This window comes from Pygocentrus nattereri, chromosome 20 (genome assembly GCF_015220715.1).
Source record: "Pygocentrus nattereri isolate fPygNat1 chromosome 20, fPygNat1.pri, whole genome shotgun sequence".
Taxonomy (NCBI): Eukaryota; Metazoa; Chordata; class Actinopteri; order Characiformes; family Serrasalmidae; genus Pygocentrus; species Pygocentrus nattereri.
Window position 1 is genome coordinate 24,580,079 of NC_051230.1, and position 19,648 is coordinate 24,599,726.

General features: G+C 38.7%; 1 protein-coding gene across 4 annotated transcripts in view; it reads left to right on the forward strand.

The window, feature by feature from the left end:
* Positions 1–19,648, forward strand: part of ank1a (ankyrin 1, erythrocytic a) — a 149,993-nt gene that overhangs the window by 123,758 nt on the left and 6,587 nt on the right. For 3 of the 4 annotated variants that reach the window (XM_017716272.2, XM_017716276.2, XM_017716268.2), the window contains 5 exons: positions 8,345–9,005; positions 9,378–9,717; positions 14,444–14,527; positions 17,136–17,279; positions 19,381–19,460. In XM_017716272.2, the coding sequence (XP_017571761.1) occupies positions 8,345–9,005; positions 9,378–9,717; positions 14,444–14,527; positions 17,136–17,279; positions 19,381–19,455 (1,304 nt within the window). In that variant the 3' untranslated portion in view covers positions 19,456–19,460. Of the gene's footprint in view, positions 1–8,344; positions 9,006–9,377; positions 9,718–9,766; positions 11,914–14,443; positions 14,528–17,135; positions 17,280–19,380; positions 19,461–19,648 lie in introns of those variants that run through there. The other variant, XM_037531614.1, reaches the window with a different exon arrangement.

Sequence of the window (19,648 nt, forward strand, 5' to 3'; positions counted from 1 at the left end):
CTTTGAAAAAAAGATGAAAAAACATGCCAAAAGTTGGGGGAAAAATGATTAATTGTTAATTAACTGAAATTTTTACTCCTGCGGTATCTGTCAAGTCCTCAAAGAGAATGAAAATAAAAAGATCCATCGAGCAGCAATAGCGACAAAGTTCTCAAGAGTAACAGCCCATTATGCTAGTCCAACATCAACTCCTTGTGGTTTTAAAAAATGAAAATATTGATATTTATCCATAATTTTGTCCAATTTTATTGATTTTTGAAAATCGGCCCAAGAATTTCACCAGTACTTATATTCATGCAAATTGAACAATGCTAATTCTAGAAGTATAAGCCTCCATTACCAGTTAGCTCAATTAGGCTTGTAACTCCACTGCTAAACTAAAGAAGCAACCTATCAGACAAAGACTCACTACCCATTACAAGTATGCCCATTACAAGTAAGGGCAAAATTTGTGTAAATCTGATGTTTTGCTGTACTGTTCCTTTAAAGAGAATCCACATCCTTTTCTTCATGGTGCCTCTTGATGCATGCATTGAGTACATCACATTCACTGTGGGTTCACAGTTATGTTGAGAAGGAGTCATTCTGCACACAGTTGTTACAATTCATGCTTGTCAAGGCCAGATGTGGGTCAGTCTTGTGGTAAAGGAGGACAGATATATTCTCATGACCATGATGTACAAAGGGGAAATGAATGAAGCATATAACTCAGTTCTCAGATCTGGACTGAGTTCAGGTGTTGGAAAAAAGCCATTTAAAGTTTACTGTAAGAAGCATCCATGGAATGTTATGTCCATTCATCTTCCTATAAAACTGAGACCACAGATGCGTTTCTTAAGAGTTGCTTGTCTCTGCCCTTTTTTCTATACCTCAAATGTCATATTTAAGCATAATTTGAACATCACCCTAAAAACTTTGGTACTGATGATTTTACTGATGTACTGTTGATTTTTACAAACCTACAGTGCAACAGTACATTCCAAAAAAGCTGTAATATCACATACTGCCATTAAAAATCTTGTGTTCAAACACTGTATGTTTCTAAGGCACAGCTGAATTGGCTATTTAGCAGGAGTTCTTTCCAATTGCATAACAGTTCTAGTATTAAATGATAAAGAAAACAAAGGTGTATCTTTAAAATTAGTTTTCATGCTCTCCTGAGAACAGATTTATTATTCCTCTTGGTTGTTCATACCAGGGGCTTTGACTGGGCATGTAACTGTTCATTGTAGAATAGTTTTGAGTTGGTATCCCCACTTACCCTAACCCCAATTAACTAGTAAAATGTGCAGTTGTTACCTGTTATTGAATCTGAGCATTTACACATCAACAAAATATACAGCAATGTTGATTGATATGTCAAAAAACTAAAGAAGAGTGAAGAAGCTGTTTGTGATAGAACATATAAGAATTCAGTGCATCTTCTACATTCAGTGCATTCAGTGAATTCAGTGCATCTTCTACTATTATTTGGGTGGTGGATCATTCTCAGCGCTGCAGCCACTGATGTGGTGGTAGTGTGTTAGTGTTTGTTGAGCTGGTACGAATGGTCTGATTTGACATCTAAACAGTGGACCAACAAGGTAGGAGTGTCTAATAGAGGCGAAAGTGATTGGACACCGTGTTTAAAAATTCCAGCAGCACTGCTGTGTCTGACCCACTCATACCAGTGCAACACACACTAACATACCAGCACCACATCAGAGTCACTGCAGTGCTGAGAATGATCCACCACCTAAATGATATCTGCTCTGTGGTGGTCTTGTGGGGGTCCTGACCATTGAAGAACAGGGTGGAAGGGGACTAAGAAATTTTGCAACGAAACAGATTGACTACAGTCTATAATTATAGAACTATAAAGTACATCTTGTGCAACATGTTGAACGGACCTGATTAAATGGACAAAATTGTAGATACAAGGCAGGTGTAGTTAATGAAGTGGCCAGTCGGTTTGTATATTTTTAAAACTAAATAGTTCTGATAAACATTGTTTGACAGGGCCAACAAAACACTGGGATCAGGTTGGTCAGATTTTCAAGTGAGTGATTTTTTATGTACACTGCAAAAAACTTATTTGGAGTATTAGCTTAAAATTATGTATCTTGACTGCCTTAAAATTTTGAATTGTTCAGTATTTAAAATAATAAATCAAAAGAATGTAAAACACTTGATAGCGCAATATCATACTATTTGATATTCAATTGATTTAAATAATAATATACCAAGTGTACTTAAAATAATAATTATTGTTGTTTTTTTTTATATAGTAATAGTAGTAAATCACACTCTTGCACTTAATTTCTTGCAGGAGCACTCTCTGAGTTTGAGTTGAATGTGTCCGTGAATGAAATAATAGATGATGAGAAAGATGACGTGAAACGTCTCATATGTTAACTTTAAAAATTTTGGTGCTGGTTAAAATATTTGAGGCAATAGCCAACAAAACATCAGGTAAACATTTAGCGGCCGCTAACCATATCTTAATACAATCCATAATATGGGAAATGGCAAAGCAGGTTTCAGAAGAGCATAAAAGAGTTTAGTGTATTTTACCCCATACATTTACTGACCATGTGACAGAGGTAACATTATGATTTTGAGGATGCCTGTGAGTTTTAATAAGCAATTCCTTTCTACAAAGCATAATTCATAATAGTCTTGGAAGCATATATATATATATAGAATTTGCTTTAAGAACACATGCAATTTAGTAATCTAATGGTCACATGGGTTAAGTCTTTACTATCAGTTCAGGCAAAGTGCCATCCCTCTTCCTTTTGACCCCTCTCTTTGTGTTCTCTGGACATGTCCTCTGCAGCCCTGCCTCTTCCTCCTCCTTCTCCTCCTCCTCCACACCTCTCCAACCTTTGACCACATACAGACATCATGTTGACCTCTGGCCCTCATCTCTTTATCTTAAGTCCTGTTAGGCCCGCATTTCCTCCTCCCCCATACAAAATACACATCATCTTTCTTGCTGGTCTCTTTTGTGATAAAAAAAAATTCCCTCCTCACTAGCTGTTATATTCAGCGCCCCCTACAGGAGGGAGGTGTTTCTGACTCACCCTGTCGCCTTCTGTCTTTGTCTTCTGTTCTCTCTTTCTGTCTCTTTTTCCTGTCCCCTCTCCTTCTATCTTTCTGTTCTGTCTCTTTCCACCTACACAATCCCCTGCTCTCCTGTCGTCTTACCCTGATGCCTGTATGCATGCACACGAGGCCCACTGCTGTTGTGACTTTTCTCTACCACTGAATGTGCATGGAAAAAAGAAGTACTAGAGGATGAATGCTGATCTGTGGACTTTTCAATATCATTTTGCTTGAAGGGCTTTGAAGTAATGACACATTTACAGCACCCATAGAACTCCAGCGTCACTCTAAATGCTTACTTAGACAGTAAATGCAGCCATCTTGTACACTTAAGCTTATATGGTACACTTAGCTTTTACCTACACTCATTGGAATACACCTACTATATGTGCACTTTGTAGTTTACTGGCTATAGCCCATTTGTTTTTACTTAATTTGTTAGATACCACGTGGAGCCAGATGCTATTTGGGTGGTGGATGCTATTCTCAGCACAATGGTATTATTGCTTATTCCCAAGGCACTTATATGGTAGGTAGGGGTGCATCAATTCTACATTTTTATTTTATAGAAATATTGGCTGATAATTTTGATTTTTGGCTGACTTTTTTATTAACTCACTGTGTGAGCCAAATGCACAGATGAAAGACACATCCACATTTCCAGTATTTTCTGTTAGCTAGTGTCACAATAATAATACAATTATTTGCGCTTTAATGTGACAATTTACACTTTTAAATGAAAAACAATGATTTTTTTTTACATGAATCAAATAATGTTTTACACAAGCACAATGAGTCAAGCAGAATTATGCTAAAACATTTTGGTCTAGTTGAGGCAGCATTGAAATACAGCACAAGTACACCTACCTGGCTTATTTTATCATAAAATATAAATAATAAACTGGCTGACTGCTGATTGCTCCATTGGAGCAAAAATCTGATTCCAATTTCACATCCCCCCTCCCATGGTAGAGGTCCTGGTAAAGTGGCCAGTGAATGTAGGTCAACTAGCACAGACAGAGCACAGGTCATGCAAATCTGCAGACATGTACAAAAGCGTTCACAGGACTTTTTAATCATTTTCAAGACTGTTCTTTGTGTCTGCTGTTTGTGTGTTACTAAATTCACATGGAAATGCCCTTCAACTAAACTATAGACTGGCATGATGTATGTTTTGCATGTGAAGCTGATCTGAGCTTGCCCAGCATGGCATGCAGTGTAACAACTGAAAGCTTGATGAGTGCTTCTGTTACTTTGTTAGGACGAGTTAAAAGGTGTTGATTTCTTTAATGCTTTATGGTCATTGTATCACCTTGAACTGAATGTTGTCAAAGTCTTTTACTTCACATCTATCCTCTAGCTGTGATTTATGCATCACCAATTACAGTCTTCATGTATCTTTCTGTTTTTTGTAAATAGAACTCTGATACTTTTCAATCACAACTTCTCCATTAGCTAATGTGTTTTTTTTTTGTGTCAGTGTCTGTTCTGTATGAGTGGTATATGTCTGTGCTTTGTGACTTTTGTGAATCTGTGGATCAGTTCTTTAATACTTTCCAATGTACTCATATTTTTTCTGTTGATTTTGTGTTATGTGTGTGTTCCTCTATGTGTTAGTGTGCATGCATCCCAGGGCACCCCAGTTGTATATATGGCATACACATATACACAAATGCTACATTTGTGTTAAAAAACATATACTGACAACAGTGCATACATACAATATTGTGAAAAAGTCTGAGACCACCTTTCATTTATTTAATTTTCAATCAAAAGGGACATTAAACACAAGTATTTTTTATGTGTCAAGAAAAAAAAAAACATTTTAAATATAAAATTAAAAAGCTACAACAGTTAAATATAATATAACATTTTTACTATATGGTGTTCAAACCTTTTCCATTTTATCGGTTTTTATAGGAGCCTCCTTTCAGTTTTTCAAAGAAAACTGCAGGGATATTTTCCACATCTCCTAAGTTCAGTCTTAGAGGTTGGTTTCATTTTCTGCTTTTCACAATCCAAATGATTCCAAACACTCTGGAGTAACCCGTCCACTCTTCTGACAACACCAGCAGCATTTTGTTTGATTTGCAAATTTTCTTCTTTCCTGTCTGTTTCTTCGTATCAGCTACACATCCTTTCAGCCCCATTCTGTTGAGTTGTTTTCTCAAAGTGGAAGGATGGACAAAACACCTGAGGATTTATTAAAATATCTGAAGCAAGAGAGGAGCTTGATTTCCACAGACCTCTCAAAGTTGTTTTTTTTTTTCACTTATTTAATGTATTTTATGTCAATATTTTTGCTGAATTAAAAGTCTCTGACTTTTACATAAAAATTAAAATAAAAAAAATAAAAAAAATACAGACACTTTAGTACACTCATAAGCATGCCGCACCATCTGCCCTTTCCAAAAGACTGACATTGGAGGTGTCAAGTCTTTTGACACCGAGTTGCGACCAGCTGGTGTCACTAATGTCCCTTGCACACTCAACATATTCCAAGCTAGTGATGAATTGACTTATACTCATGGCCTGCTTACGGATGCAACACAAACACAATAACCATCCTTCACAGAAGAAAAAACAATCATTCTATACACTAAATGAACAAATTTCTGTGCAGTATATGCTTTGTGAGTTTGTGAATGTACAATGCCCAACTTTTATCATCATAGCCTGCAGCTGCTGATTTTTTTATTTGCCAGCAACCCGAGCACCTTTACATATATATATTTATTATGATTTCCAATAGATTTACCAGTCCCTGATTTTTACTGGTTCTAATTCCTGAAAAATGTTAAAGTAAAAAAGGTTTTGAACGTTTCAACAAATTCTACACTTTTAGGGTTGATATTATAGATACAAATGTTTTTCTTTTTATCAAAATTTGGTATGGTGCAAAAGTCAGAGACCAACCTTCATTTATTTAATTTCCAGTTAAAATTGACAAATTATGCAGAAGCCCCAACAACTAAATGGCATATATATATTTTTTAGTATTCATGTCAGGTGACTCGCTTTCAGTTTTTCAAAAAAATTAAAATATTCTTCAACATCTCTGTCACTGCACTGCATCCAGTTCAGTCATGATGTTGGTTGTATTTGTGTATTTGCACATTCCAAGTAATCCCAAAAACATTTTATAATATTAAGGTCTGGGCTCCAAGTTGGCACCAGTTCACTGTTCTGAGAACAGCAGCAGTTTTATGTGATTTGTAAATTTTCTTCCTTTTCTCAGTAGGGGCTTTTTGAGAGCTTCTCATCCTTCCAGACCTGCAGCATTGAATTGTTTTCTCATAGTGGAAGGAAATATCTATGATTTTTTCAGATCCAAAGCTAAAGAGGATTTTCTCCTGTCTCTTAAACATAAAAGCTTGAAGGACTGTTGATCTTATGATGGTAGTTTTGGTGGTCTCCTTGGTTTTGCATGTTTATTTATCTCTGGAAAAGGAAACGAATAACGTGTGGTTTCTAACATAAAGACTATTTGGTAACGCGGTTAACTTGTAATACAGAATTTTTCATTATGTAATCTGTAATTTCACATTATGTAATCTGTTAAAAAGATCTTGAAATTAGTTCCATTGTCTTGAAATTGTCAAAGTTTATGTTGATCACTATCAAAATGAAAACCACCTACCATGCTGATGCTAAGAGTATATCATATTATCATATAATGGAATTACAGCATCTGTGCTAAAACATAAGGCTATGTGGAGGGATGCATATCCTTCTAGTGAACTCACATTCCAGGGCCATGTGGTAAATGAAACCTTCTGGTGTGTAGTGGGAAAAGCCTTATCAACACAGTGCCGTAAAACAGGTCAGGGGATATAACCAAAAAAGTCCATTGCTTTTATCAGGATAAGTCCTGTCGCAATACACAAAATGTCTTCTCCTGCACTTGTCTCCCTGATTGAAGAAAAAACATCACCAATCTTTCATTATTCTATATATTGAAAAATAAAAAATGTGGATATATGGATATTTTTACAGCTACACAGCAAAATCCCAAGTGTTGAATTAACACTGTATCCAGGTTCACTTAAATAATCACTGTAGGTGTTAATTCAGCATTGGGGGTTTTGCCATGAATGTATCTTGGAGGTGGTAACATAGCATAAGTGTTTTATTGGCCATACTACCACCTTTATTTGGGTTTATTTTACCATAATTATAAAACAAATACATTTAAACTCTCAAGACACAATAATAGATGTATCTAATCTCATCAATGTACAATTTGAGTAATAAGACACTGATTTTGAAATGATGAAATTGCTGAACATTTCCTTTAATATGGGATTATCATAATTGTACCCTCACATAGACATCTGAAACTCCTATCCATCCATACAACTGTAATGTATCCAAGTATATACACATGAAAAGCCCAGAGAGTTTGCTTCTTTCAACACCTTCAACTCTCAAATTGAATGTTATATTAAATGCCTTTCCTCTCGAAGAACTTCAAACACTAAAATTAGTTTACATCTTCCTAAATTCATTCATTCATTCATCTATTCATTCATTCATTGTTGGTAGAGGGATTTGAGCCATTCCTTATTAAACCATTAGTAACTAAGGTTTTTTTCAGTTTGCTGGGAGTTGGAACAGCTTTGCTTTCAGCAAAAAAATAAATATTCACAGTATCGGTCAGTGAATGTGCTGGGGCCAATATGCTCAGTATTAATGGCAGTATTAATGCCAGTATAAACAGAGTGAAAAAAGGCATAAATGTAAGTATATGATTGCTGCATGCATGCTCTCCAGCCTGACATAAAAATGACATGAGAATGGAAGCATGAGAGCATATGCATGAAAGTGTGTGAGTGGGTGGTGAATCTTAAAAGATCTATAGGGATGTCTTTGCCTCCTGGTTGTTAACAGACAAGAGCTATTCCTCTTTCCATTTCTTTGATGGGGCCAATAATTTTCTTCTCCCTGTAAGGGTCAGCCAGCGGAGCAGCATCAGTGTTTTATAGCCACACTCTGTTGTGTATTCGCTGCTGCCCCCGCTGCCTGCACTCTTGCTGCTGGCTGCTCTGGCTTGCAAGAACCTTCCCCCTTCCTCCCCTTCGCTGTCGTGACCCAAGGTCATCCTTGTCTTTCCTACCTTGTGACCCCTTTCCTTCCCTGGTCCAGAGCACATCCCTCCCAGGGCTGTAAGGAGGGGAGTAGATGGGATGGGGTGGGGGGGGCACAGCCGGGGAGGGGGGGGGCCTGTATCAGTGTGCCTCTCTCTGTGTCACTCCAGGTTATGGACTGGTGATGCAGGAAGAACTGCTCTCGCCGGCCTCCATGCAGTATAGCCTGCCTTCTCCACTGGGCCATGAGCCCTATTGGCAGGAAGTATCAAGCATGGAGTGCGCACCTATCGCCACCACGGAGGAGGATACACTTATGGAGATGTCCGAAGTGCAGGTGTGGCCCACGGGCAACAGCCCCTCACTAGTGACCGTTGAGGATTCCTCGCTGGAATGCAGCAATGCAGATGACTCAGAAGGCCTGCTCTATGGAAGCCTGGGGAGACCAGGGAGTGTGACACCAGGTGGAGGACGTGTACCCGGGGGGCTTGGTGGCACTGGAGGTCTGAGCGGCTCTATTGAGCTGCTGGAGGACCAGTCTATTGGGGCAGACTCTGAGCACAGTGCTGCTGCCACGCCTGGCACAAGCGGAGGGGTCAACATCAATGGGCTGGACAGAGGTCAAGGGTTGGAGATGGACGAGAAGGCAGAGGGGCCTGCCGTAGATGCAGGCAGGAGCATTTCTGGAGGAGCGAAAGAGGGCTTTGGAGGAGGAGGAGATGGCACAGGCTTAGAGGAAGGCTTGTCTCTCATTACAGGGCAGCAGAGGGTTTATGCTCGAATGAGTGAGTCACCTGGGCTTAGCCGAGTAGCTGATCGCAATGGTGACAGGTAAGCTGACAATTATTTAATTTCTTCGTGTTTTTAAATCGTTTGAATTTCAGTTTAGTGTATGATGTTTTACATGTATATATGATTAGTATGAGTATTTATTTAGATTGCCATATTTTATTTACCTTTCTTCTAGCTTTATTTTACAGTGGTTTACTCTGTGCTCTAAAGAAACCTCTTTACCCCCTCTTTAAGTCTTCTGATACATGTTCTCCAGGAAACAGGCCACAACTTAGTTAAAACGTAAACTCTGAGCACTAAAAGACTTGCAAGCCTTGAAATGTTTCAAAGTTCAACTTAAACGATCATAATTATTTTCAAAAAAGAAAATTTGTTCTTCTTTTTCAATTAACTTTCTGTTTCTTCCTTCAGATCAAGTGGCGGTTCTTTCCTGTCATACCTCCAGGACCAATCTAGCCCTGGATGGCACACTGTGCCAGATCCTGTCCAGAACTGGGTGGGAACTTCTCAGTCCCCCAGTCCCAGGCAGGCCATGGAGTCCATGATGTCATCAGTGCGGGCAGCAGTGGATGGAGATCCAAGTCAATCCCACCTGTCCCAGGAAGCCTTGCTCCAGCCAGTGCGGGATATGGGGCACTCTGAGATACTGAGAGGGCATTTTCGAGGAACCCAGCCTTTTGAGAAGGGCTTAGGTTTTCCCCACAGAGTACCTGAACTTCGGGGATGGGAAGAGATGCGTCTCAGAGGACAGGTAAGACCTGGCTATTGGTTGGAGAGAGAATGCATGCAAGATTTATAGTGCTTATGGTTCCCTGCAGTAAATTGTAGTACTGGCTGATACTTCCATACCCTGTTGCTCTTTGTTGATATCAGATTTCCATTACTTTTGTTTATATAACTCAGAAAATATCTTTGTGTGGGATAATGGAATATAATTTTGTGCCCAATTATTCAAAAGTGTGTTAGTCCACTCACAGTATTCAAGTCAATAGCGAAAGTAATACCTTTATAATAATACCGCGCAAGAAAGTCTTCTAACCTTGTAGCTGCGGTGTCACATAACTCAAGCTGCCAGCTCAGGAAGCCTTATAGCCTGGAAAGAGTGCTTAGCCATGGACTAAGCCTTTATGGCCTCAAAGTTGCAATGAAATGTCTATCACAGCCTTTGCGGCCTCAAAGATGTGACGAAGTGTCATTCAAACTGGATAGTAGCATTGCTCAGGTGACCAGCGCAAGGAAAGTCAGTCTTGGCTGCTAGCTTGGTCAGTATTGTAGCAGACTGCTGAGCAAGCGGAGAAACATCTAAACAATACAAAACACTACACAAATAAAACAAACCAACATAAAGTGGCAGCCATATTGCAGTGTTATTCCGGTGGAAGTCTGGTACAGCACTCAAAGACATGATTAACTGGTTGAATTAGCATTGACCCTTTTGTTCAATAATAAATGATGGCTGATGCTAATAAGCTATAGTTCATGTATTCAAATTAGTGGCCTATTTACTATAAAGTTAGCTAAAGTTTACTCCCACAGAAAGCAGGCTGAAATGGGTCCATATTACTTTGCTACTAAGTAACTACTAAGCTACTAATTATTTGAAGACATATTTTTTTTTCTTAAAGTGCACACTTACACTCACATAAATGTTTGTAGCTGATCATTACCCACCCACACTTTCACACACACACAACCCAAGAAGGGCACAAGAACCAGCTGGTACCAGATATAGCACCTGTCTCTCTCCCTCTCTCTCCTGCTGCTCCCTGTGACTCCTGCTGCTACTTTTTGCCATTGGGGGAGGGATTGTGTAAGTTATATTTGGATGAGAATGTATGAACAGTAAGGTCATTGACTACAATGGCCTCTTAAGCCTAAGTGGATCATTTTCAGTTTCCTAATGATACATAACAGTAGGAAAGTAGGTGAACCCTATGCTATAAAGGCCAATTTTACAAGTACAGGGCTGACCTGAGTCAACAATTTAGACACAATGCTTACTCAAGTACACAGACTGAGGAATAAAGATTTGTGGATTACATTTAAAATTGACTGAATTAGAGTTTTTAAGTTCTGTGAACTACAGTTAACATGATTAACACTGTCTCATAATCTTTTACTAAAAAGATTTTCTGGTATTCTCAGACTTATACTGGATAATTCATTTGGGTTTCACCAAATCAGCAGGCCAAAACTGGGTGCTTTGTATTTAGTACAGTATATTTCAGCACATGAAAAACACATATCAGAAACTGAGATTTGATATTCACATTTATTTCAGCTTGTGTCTTCTGCGAACTAACAGCTTCACAGAGCTGTCCAGCTAAAAGTATTTAAAGCTTGCAGATCATATGTGCAACAGGAGACAGGGAGGGGAGTTTTTGGAAGCAACCAGAGAGAGAGAGCAAGAGAGAGAGAGAGAGAGCAGTAACTGAAGCCAAGCAGTACAGCCTGTGTTTGGTGACATTTGGTCAGCCACTTCCCATACCAGCTGAGATCAGAAAAAAGAAGAGAACAGCAGACCACTGAGTGGGAGAGGCAGAATGGGCTCTATGTGCGGACTGCTCATGCTCTTCTGATGAGAACTGTGAGGAAAAGGCGGAAAAGTTAAACGAAGACTGTGGTGTCTCCAGGATTTAAGCAGCTTGTGAAGTCACAGAAAAACCTGTGTGACCTGAGGAACTGCAAGTGTGTTTGTGAATGCGTGTGAGAGGGCATTTGTAACACAATGTGGGCCCTAGTCACAGAGCTGCTCTTCAGCTTTGTGTTGCTGGCCTTTCTGGTGATCAGCTGCCAGAATGTGCTGCACATCGCTAGTGGCTCAGTGCGATCAGCACTATCTTATATTCATGCACAGCTGGACCGGGAACTAGGGGAGGACGAGAGTGTGGCAGACGAAGAGGAAAATGTCACCACTCGTGTAGTGCGACGCAGAGTTATTCTGAAGGTACCCTTGTTCAAGTGTGAAGGGCAAATAAAGAAAAAAGTAGCAAAGGACTGAACAGTGTGGGTAATGTGCTATAATTATGTCCTGCTCATAAGGCAATACATTGCCCAAAAAATCTGGTGGGGTCCAGATAGCATGATAGCTTTTGCTTAAAGCATAGGTTCTAGAAACCTCAGTGTTTTGGGTAAAGTACTCCTTTAAGGTTCTGCTATGTCAGGGGATTAGAACACAAAGATATACAATATGTGAAGGGCTAAATATGTTGTGTCTAAATTACTGTACATCAGAGTACCCTTACTGCACTCACAGCAGAGCTTGTAACTAAGTAGTTGCATATTATACTGTAGGATAGTATGGGGTTAAAGGGGTTAAAGCATGATTCTGTAGTAAACTGATTTTAAAACAATGTAGATGAAACTTTACATGCAGCACAGTAAGATAAAGCTGAGTTTCAAGTAGGTATTTTATTCAGGTATAACACAAACGTATAACAAATGCTCCACTGCCTTACCCTAACCATGCATGGCCATACATACATGATACGTAGCTACTATTTGAACTACAATAGCTACCGTCGTTTAGCTATCTAACTGAACAGTTAACGTCATTCAATACATAACATAAACTTATGTCTCTAAAGCCTGTTACATTACAAATTAGCTACGTAAGACTGAACTAGTTTATAGCGGTTATACAGTTGTTTCTAAGTCATTTACAGTATGAACAATTGATTGTTTGGTCGGTAGTAGCACATAGTTACCTTTTGCGACTTCCTATAAAAATAGCTAGCTGGTTGATTAGCTTTAGTTAGCTAATTAAGTAAACCTAAAGAGTGGCTGCTAGCTAATGTCATATTTGCAAAGACCAAATAAATATAGCTATAGGTCTAGTTTTGTGGTACAGCAGTCATTTTTATTTTGATTGCGCATATGATCACAACAAGAAAAGCTACTTGGTTAGCAAAAAAATAACTAGCTGATGTCATTGAAAGAAAAAACAAAAGTTATGGTTAGCTCATATATATAACATTAGCCAACTTATCTCAGGTGGTATTGCTTCTTAGTAGTCATAGTAGTAGTTGGTTATAGATGATAAAGATTTGATGGTGTTTGTGTGGCTATAGCTTTAATTTTCTTAGTGTTTGATGTATGTTGTCATATGAAAAGCAGTGAGTACCTTGCTGAAAAAAAACAGCTTAGACTAGCATGCATTCCAGTCTGGTCTGGGCTGGTCTAACTGGTCACCCAGCACGGTCATGGACAACATAATGTTGCTGTCAGAACAAAACCTAGTCCAAAAATAATTGAAAAGTGAACAAAAATGAAAGAGGTAATGTAGGTAACAGTAGGTAAAGCAACATCCTATTTCAGCCCATGAGCCCCACATGTAAAGAAAAAGTATATGAAAGGTATAATGATGTTAGTTTATCTAGAACTTTGTCCATTCTGTAATATGATGATGAGATAGGTGGAAAGTAGAGAGTTAAGAGAGGTAGGTGGTAAGTATATGTGTGAGTTTGGTTTGGGTGGTGTAGTTTTACTGCAGCTGGTCAAAAAGTTCAAATTTTAATTGTCATAGTAACTACTAAAAATATTCATTTCAGCATTTATGTATACTTCTCTTCATCCAAAATGTGTGTGCTTCATATTTCATGGGTACATTTCTCTGAGTTAATGGCTGCACACATCCTTTTCATTTCTCTGCGCCATTTTGTTCCTTTGCTACCTCTCTGCACTGGCTTGCAGTTGGCACTCACATATGGTAACAGGGCCAATGATCGTTTCATGAGGCTGTTTTAATATCTACATTCTTGTTTTCTCCCTAGTTGTTAACCATGTTTGCACTAGGCATTATGTCTCACATCATCTGTCAGCTTTTCAAGAACTGTTTTCAAGAATTTGTCCATATTTTTACAATTATGTCAGTGGCTAATCAGGTAGAGAAAACTGGGTTCTTTAATGTATGTGAAATATTGTTTTCTGAAGAGTCTAATGTTAATACAAATATGAATTAAGCTGGTGCCCATCATGCGAAAATGGCTGGCTAATTTACTTCTTTACTATATCATACAGCCTCTCTTAACAAACTATATATTTCTACATATTGCTGCTGTAAAATTAAAATAATTTTTTATCATTTTTTAGTTTTTGACTTAATTTGAAAATGCCTGTGGCCCTTCACATTGTGTGTAAATTATATGAGGATTGGATGAAAAGAACTGGTCCAGAACTACTTGGAACAACATCTGGTTACACTGATTTGCATTAAAAGTATATTTTTCTACTCCTATAAAGTTACCATTGGAGTTACAAGGTTTTGTTCCATCAGCAGCGATATACAGCTTTTCACATTTTTATACCATTTTTTTCATCCGAGTATCATTCAGCTAAGCATGATTTATCCAGATACCCTGTAAGGAAATCTGACGTTTCAGCAGCTTTTCTCTCTGTTATGTTCTGACCTGCTTCCAAAGCCCTTTTGATTTCCTTAGGCTTTGTACACTGCCTTTACATTGTCATATATTGCATAGGGTGATGAGGCCAAGGATCTTCCTGGAGAGCAAGTGAGGGAGGAGCAGTTTACAGATGAGCATGGCAACATCGTCACCAAAAAGGTCAGCTTCCCCATGCTTTGTACTGCTTCTTGCTTGCAGCAAAGTCATCTCAGCACTCATTATCTATTCAAATGGAATAGTTACCCTTGGGCTCAGGAAAAAATGATTATTACAGCAATAATCATTTTGATCAATGATAATGGTTTCAGAGCATCTGGGCATCAAATATAACCTTACTCTGTGTACTTTTGTGTTTGATGGAACTTTTGTGTTTGATGGAACTTGCAATGCCATCATATTGCTGTCCTTTTCTAATGTTTTTTGTTGTATTTTCCTTCTCTTTATGACAAAATTTCCAATAAAATATTGCAAAAATGAAAGACTGCTAAAACAGTCATAGTGCTATGCTGGCAGCAATATTGTCATTCGGCAGTTTGACACCACTAGCATTTCTTCTTCAGTGGGGAAACCTCAGGGCCTTCTTGGCTGTCAGAAAGGCCTAATGATTTCCAGGAATTAAAAACAGAAATTTGTCCAATCAACATTTTTTTTCCTGTAGTATCTAGGTAGCTGCAGCCAAGCAAGCTCTTACATTATACAAACCGGATTCCAAAAAAGTTGGGACACTAAACAAATTGTGAATAAAAACTGAATGCAATGATGTGGAGATGGCAAATGTCAATATTTTATTCGTAATAGAACATAGATGAAAGATCAAAAGTTTAATTTGAGTAAATGTAACATTTTAAAGGAAAAATATGTTGAATAAAAATTTCACAGTGTCAACAAATCCCAAAAAAGTTGGGACAAGTAGCAATAAGTGGCTGGAAAAAGGAAATTGAGCATATAACGAACAGCTGGAAGACCAATTAACACTAATTAGCTCAATTGACAAAATGATTGGGTATAAAAAGAGCTTCTCACATTGTCAGTGTCTCTCAGAAGCCAAGATGGTAAGAGGATCACCAATTCCACCATCGTTGCGCAGAAAGATAGTGCAGCAATACCAGAATGGTGTTACCCAGCGTAAAATAGCAAAGACTTTTAAGTTATCATCATCAACCGTGCATAACATCATCAAAAGATTCAGAGAATCTGGAACAATCGCTGTGCGTAAGGGTCAAGGCCGTAAAACTCTACTGGATTTTGATCTCCGGGCCCTTAAACGTCACTGCACCTCAAACAGGAATGCCACTGTCAAGGAAATAACAGAATGGGCTCAGGAATACTTCCAGAAAGCATCGTCAGTGAACACAATCCACCGTGCCATCCGCCATTGCCAGCTGAAACGCTACAGTGCAAAGAGGAAGCCATTTCTAAGCAAGCTCCACAAGCTCAGACGTTTGGAGTGTGGCAAAATGGAAGACTGTTCTGTGGTCAGATGAGTCACGATTTGAAGTTCTTTATGGAACACTGGGACGCCATGTCATCCGGACCAGAGAGGACCAGGATAACCCAAGTTGTTATCAACGCTCCGTTCAGAATCCTGCATCACTGATGGTATGGGGTTGCATGAGTGCTTGTGGCATGGGCAGCTTGCATGTCTGGAAAGGCACCATTAATGCAGAGAACTATGTTCAGGTTCTAGAACAACATATGCTCCCATCTAGACGTCATCTCTTTCAGGGAACACCCTGCATTTTTCAACAAGATAATGCCAGACCGCATTCTGCAGCAATCACAACATCATGGCTACGTAGGAGAAGGATCCGGGTACTGAAATGGCCAGCCTGCAGTCCAGATCTTTCACCTACAGAGAACATTTGGCGCATCATAAAGAGGAAGGTGCGACAAAGAAGGCCCAAGACGATTGAACAGTTAGAGGCCTGTATTAGACTTGAATGGGAGAGCATTCCTATTTCTAAACTTGAGAAACTGGTCTCCTCTGTCCCCAGACGTCTGTTGAGTGTTGTAAGAAGAAGGGGGGATGCCACACAGTGGTGAAAATGGCCTTGTCCCAACTTTTTTGGGATTCGTTGACGCCATGAAATTTTGCAACAACATATTTTTCCCTTAAATTGATACATTCTCTCAGTTTAAACTTTTGATCTGTGATTTGTGTTTTATTCTGAATAAAATATTGACATTTGCCATCTCCACATCATTGCATTCAGTTTTTATTCACAATTTGTTTAGTGTCCCAACTTTTTTGGAATCCGGTTTGTATTAATTTTAGAAATCCCATAAAGAGTCTAGCAGAGATTAGTGTTTTTTCCATTTTCTGACATTTGGCAGTGAAGGCCTAGCTCTAGTAGTCATGGATCGTCACTGATTTCCACTTACTATAACCTTCACAGTTTAGGTCACAGATTGAGAACAAGATGAAGGGGTAGGTTTTGTCCTGAATAAAAGTTGGTGAAAGGGAGAATGAAGCGTAGGCTCTTTGTAGAATCCTTTCATCAACCTGCCCTCCATTCCACCTCTCACATCTTCTATATCAATCTCATATGTTTTCATTTCAGTCTCCACAGCCTGCTTTTTTCTTTCTATTACATGAAGCAACTCACTTGACATCACGTCTTGAATTCTTTTACTCTTGCACCTTAGTTTCTCATGTTTTCTCACATCTTGTTTCTCTTTTCTCAATCCTCCATTCCTCTCATTTGCTCTGTCTCTCTCCACTCTGACTCCATGGCCTTGCCCTCTCCTCTGCATCGGGTGACACTAGATTGTGCGGAAGGTGGTTCGGAGGGGGAAGGATGAGGAGGGGGTTCAGGAGCTCATTATAGAAGGACTACCGCAGGAAGTGGATGAGCTGGACGGTGACACCGAGCAGTTCATGAGCTACGCTGTGCTGGGGCGAGAAAGTATGGTGGGTTTCTGAGCTGTCCAGTATGGATTAAGCTTGACTGCCTTGTGCTACAAGTTGTACTTGCAGAGAGTGCAGTACATGCTGTTTGGGTTGTGTTAGCAGATTATCAGATGGAATACAAGTATATGTCCATGTATTGGAAACACATAGCTTTTTACAAGTCTCTAAGTGCTTATATTTCTGTTCAATCACCGAGTAAACCTGATGGAATACAAGCATATGCCCATGTGATGAAAAGTAGTGCTCTGAATGTAGACTTTATTTTACTTGGAAGAGTTTAAAAGTTCTGTCTCTCAATGAACCATCAAGTTGCTTTATAACTATGGAATCATAGACAGGTAGATTGTTATTTTTTCAATGTGACTGTAATATGTTTGATTTATTGGAAGGATGTGCCATATTACATAATCCCTTTTATTATCTGTGTGCTACAACAGATAAGACAGCAGCTGTGCAGAAGCTGTTTACAATAGAACAGATATATACGCTCTGATCTTAGCTTGTATGCATCATATTTGCATAAAAGGATATATTTACAACATCAAAACCTTAACATTAACTGCTTGCATATGATAATCATCAGATTAGAATTAGCATATTATAGAACAGAAGAATTTTAAGATAATTTATTACCAACCTGAAAGCATGTCATAATCAACAGTGCTGAATTAATTTACTTCTATTAAAGTGATGTTTGTATTACATAATGAGTTTTATGCTTATGTTTATGTAGTGTAACATTGATATGAAGTATATAATAATAACAGACTTTAACTATAATAACAGCCACAGATGAATAAACAACCATAGGGTTAAATATTAGTAGATCAACTGTTCCAAAAATCTGAATTAAAAATGTGTTGTAAGGGTTTATAAAGGTTTTAACAAAGCTTTAAAGTAGCTTTTGTGGGGAGTCTGACAGCTGAGATATTCCCAGCCTAACCTAGTGCATCATGGTTACTTTTCCCAGCATGCACCTGGCTTCATCTTTTCACTGCCTCATTTTCATTCTGTCCCAAAAGGAGGAACCATTCCCAGACAGGAGTCGTAATGAGAATCTTGTCACAGCATCAGCTGTTTGGTCAGAATATTGTTACTGTTGTAACTCTCAAATGTTTTTATCTCATGAAACATTGTTGGAAGAGAAAAAGATGTCTGAGCTTTAAAGCACATTAATGAAATTATATTCCAAGTAATTTTGGACTGTTTGTTTTGCTCCATTATGAAATGCCCTCAGAATGGAAAGGTCAGCTGGCATTTCCAAGCAGCATAAAAATAATAAACAGAAAAATGGAGTTTTGATGTGACTGCAATGATATGGATTGTTTCTGTTCACAGAAAATGACAAAACAAATTTACTATGATCAAAAAGAATGAGCACAAATTAATTAGATGTATCAAAATGAAACAAAACAAAACTTTATCATGCTCAAAACTGCCCTCCAAGAAAATACTGTGATTTGATTTCAGGTAATGTTAATATGCAGCCGATGGTCTTCACAATTCTCTGGGGGTCATATCTGATTTGTATCAACAATTAATTTATTTTGAATGGCCGTATATAAGATTTTATAGTGGTTTTGAGTCACTCAGTTCTGGTTCCTCTTTGTGGGTGTTTATTTGGCTCTTGATAACCCTTGCTTGATAACTCTTGTTCATGGTTTTGTCCTATTTTTGTGACTTTTTCCTGTATGCATTCTATTCCATTAAAACTCTCTTTGCTCTAAAGTGTGAATGTGGTTGTCCTTCTACATGCAATTACTCTTTTTTATCTGTAAACATTTCTGACGCTTCTCCCTTCTGTCTCTCCCCAATTTTCCATTCCTCTTTACCTTCCTTTTCATTCCTTTCATCTAACTCTGGATTGCAACTGTTTCTCATCTCTTTACATCCCCCCCGACTGTCATTGTGTCACTCTTTTGCTGTGTCCCACCTTCATCTGTTTTCCTGACACCTCTTTCTCTTTCTTTTTCTTTCCACGTCTCATTTTGTCCATTCTGCATTTATTCCCCTTTTCCCCATCCCACCCTCCTTCTGGACTGTCCCATCTGCTGCTCCGCTGCTCCTCCCTACAACTCCTCCTTGCTCCTTGCTGCTGTAGCCGGAGGTTGTGGATGTGAAGAAGGGTGGGGCTCAGATAGTGAAATGTGCCACTCTGCGGAGAGCTAAGCAGTGAGCAAGGTATAGGCTAAAGGCCTGCTGTGTGTTTATTTAATCCTGCTACCCACAGGGATTAAATAGCAATTTGAACACAGCTATATGTTTTCAAAATATGCGTGTTGTACTGTCAAAGTGCCTGCTTTATAACAGCAGGCGTCCAGCAGAGCTCTGTGCATTGACTGATGTATTATTTGATGGAATGTAAGTCA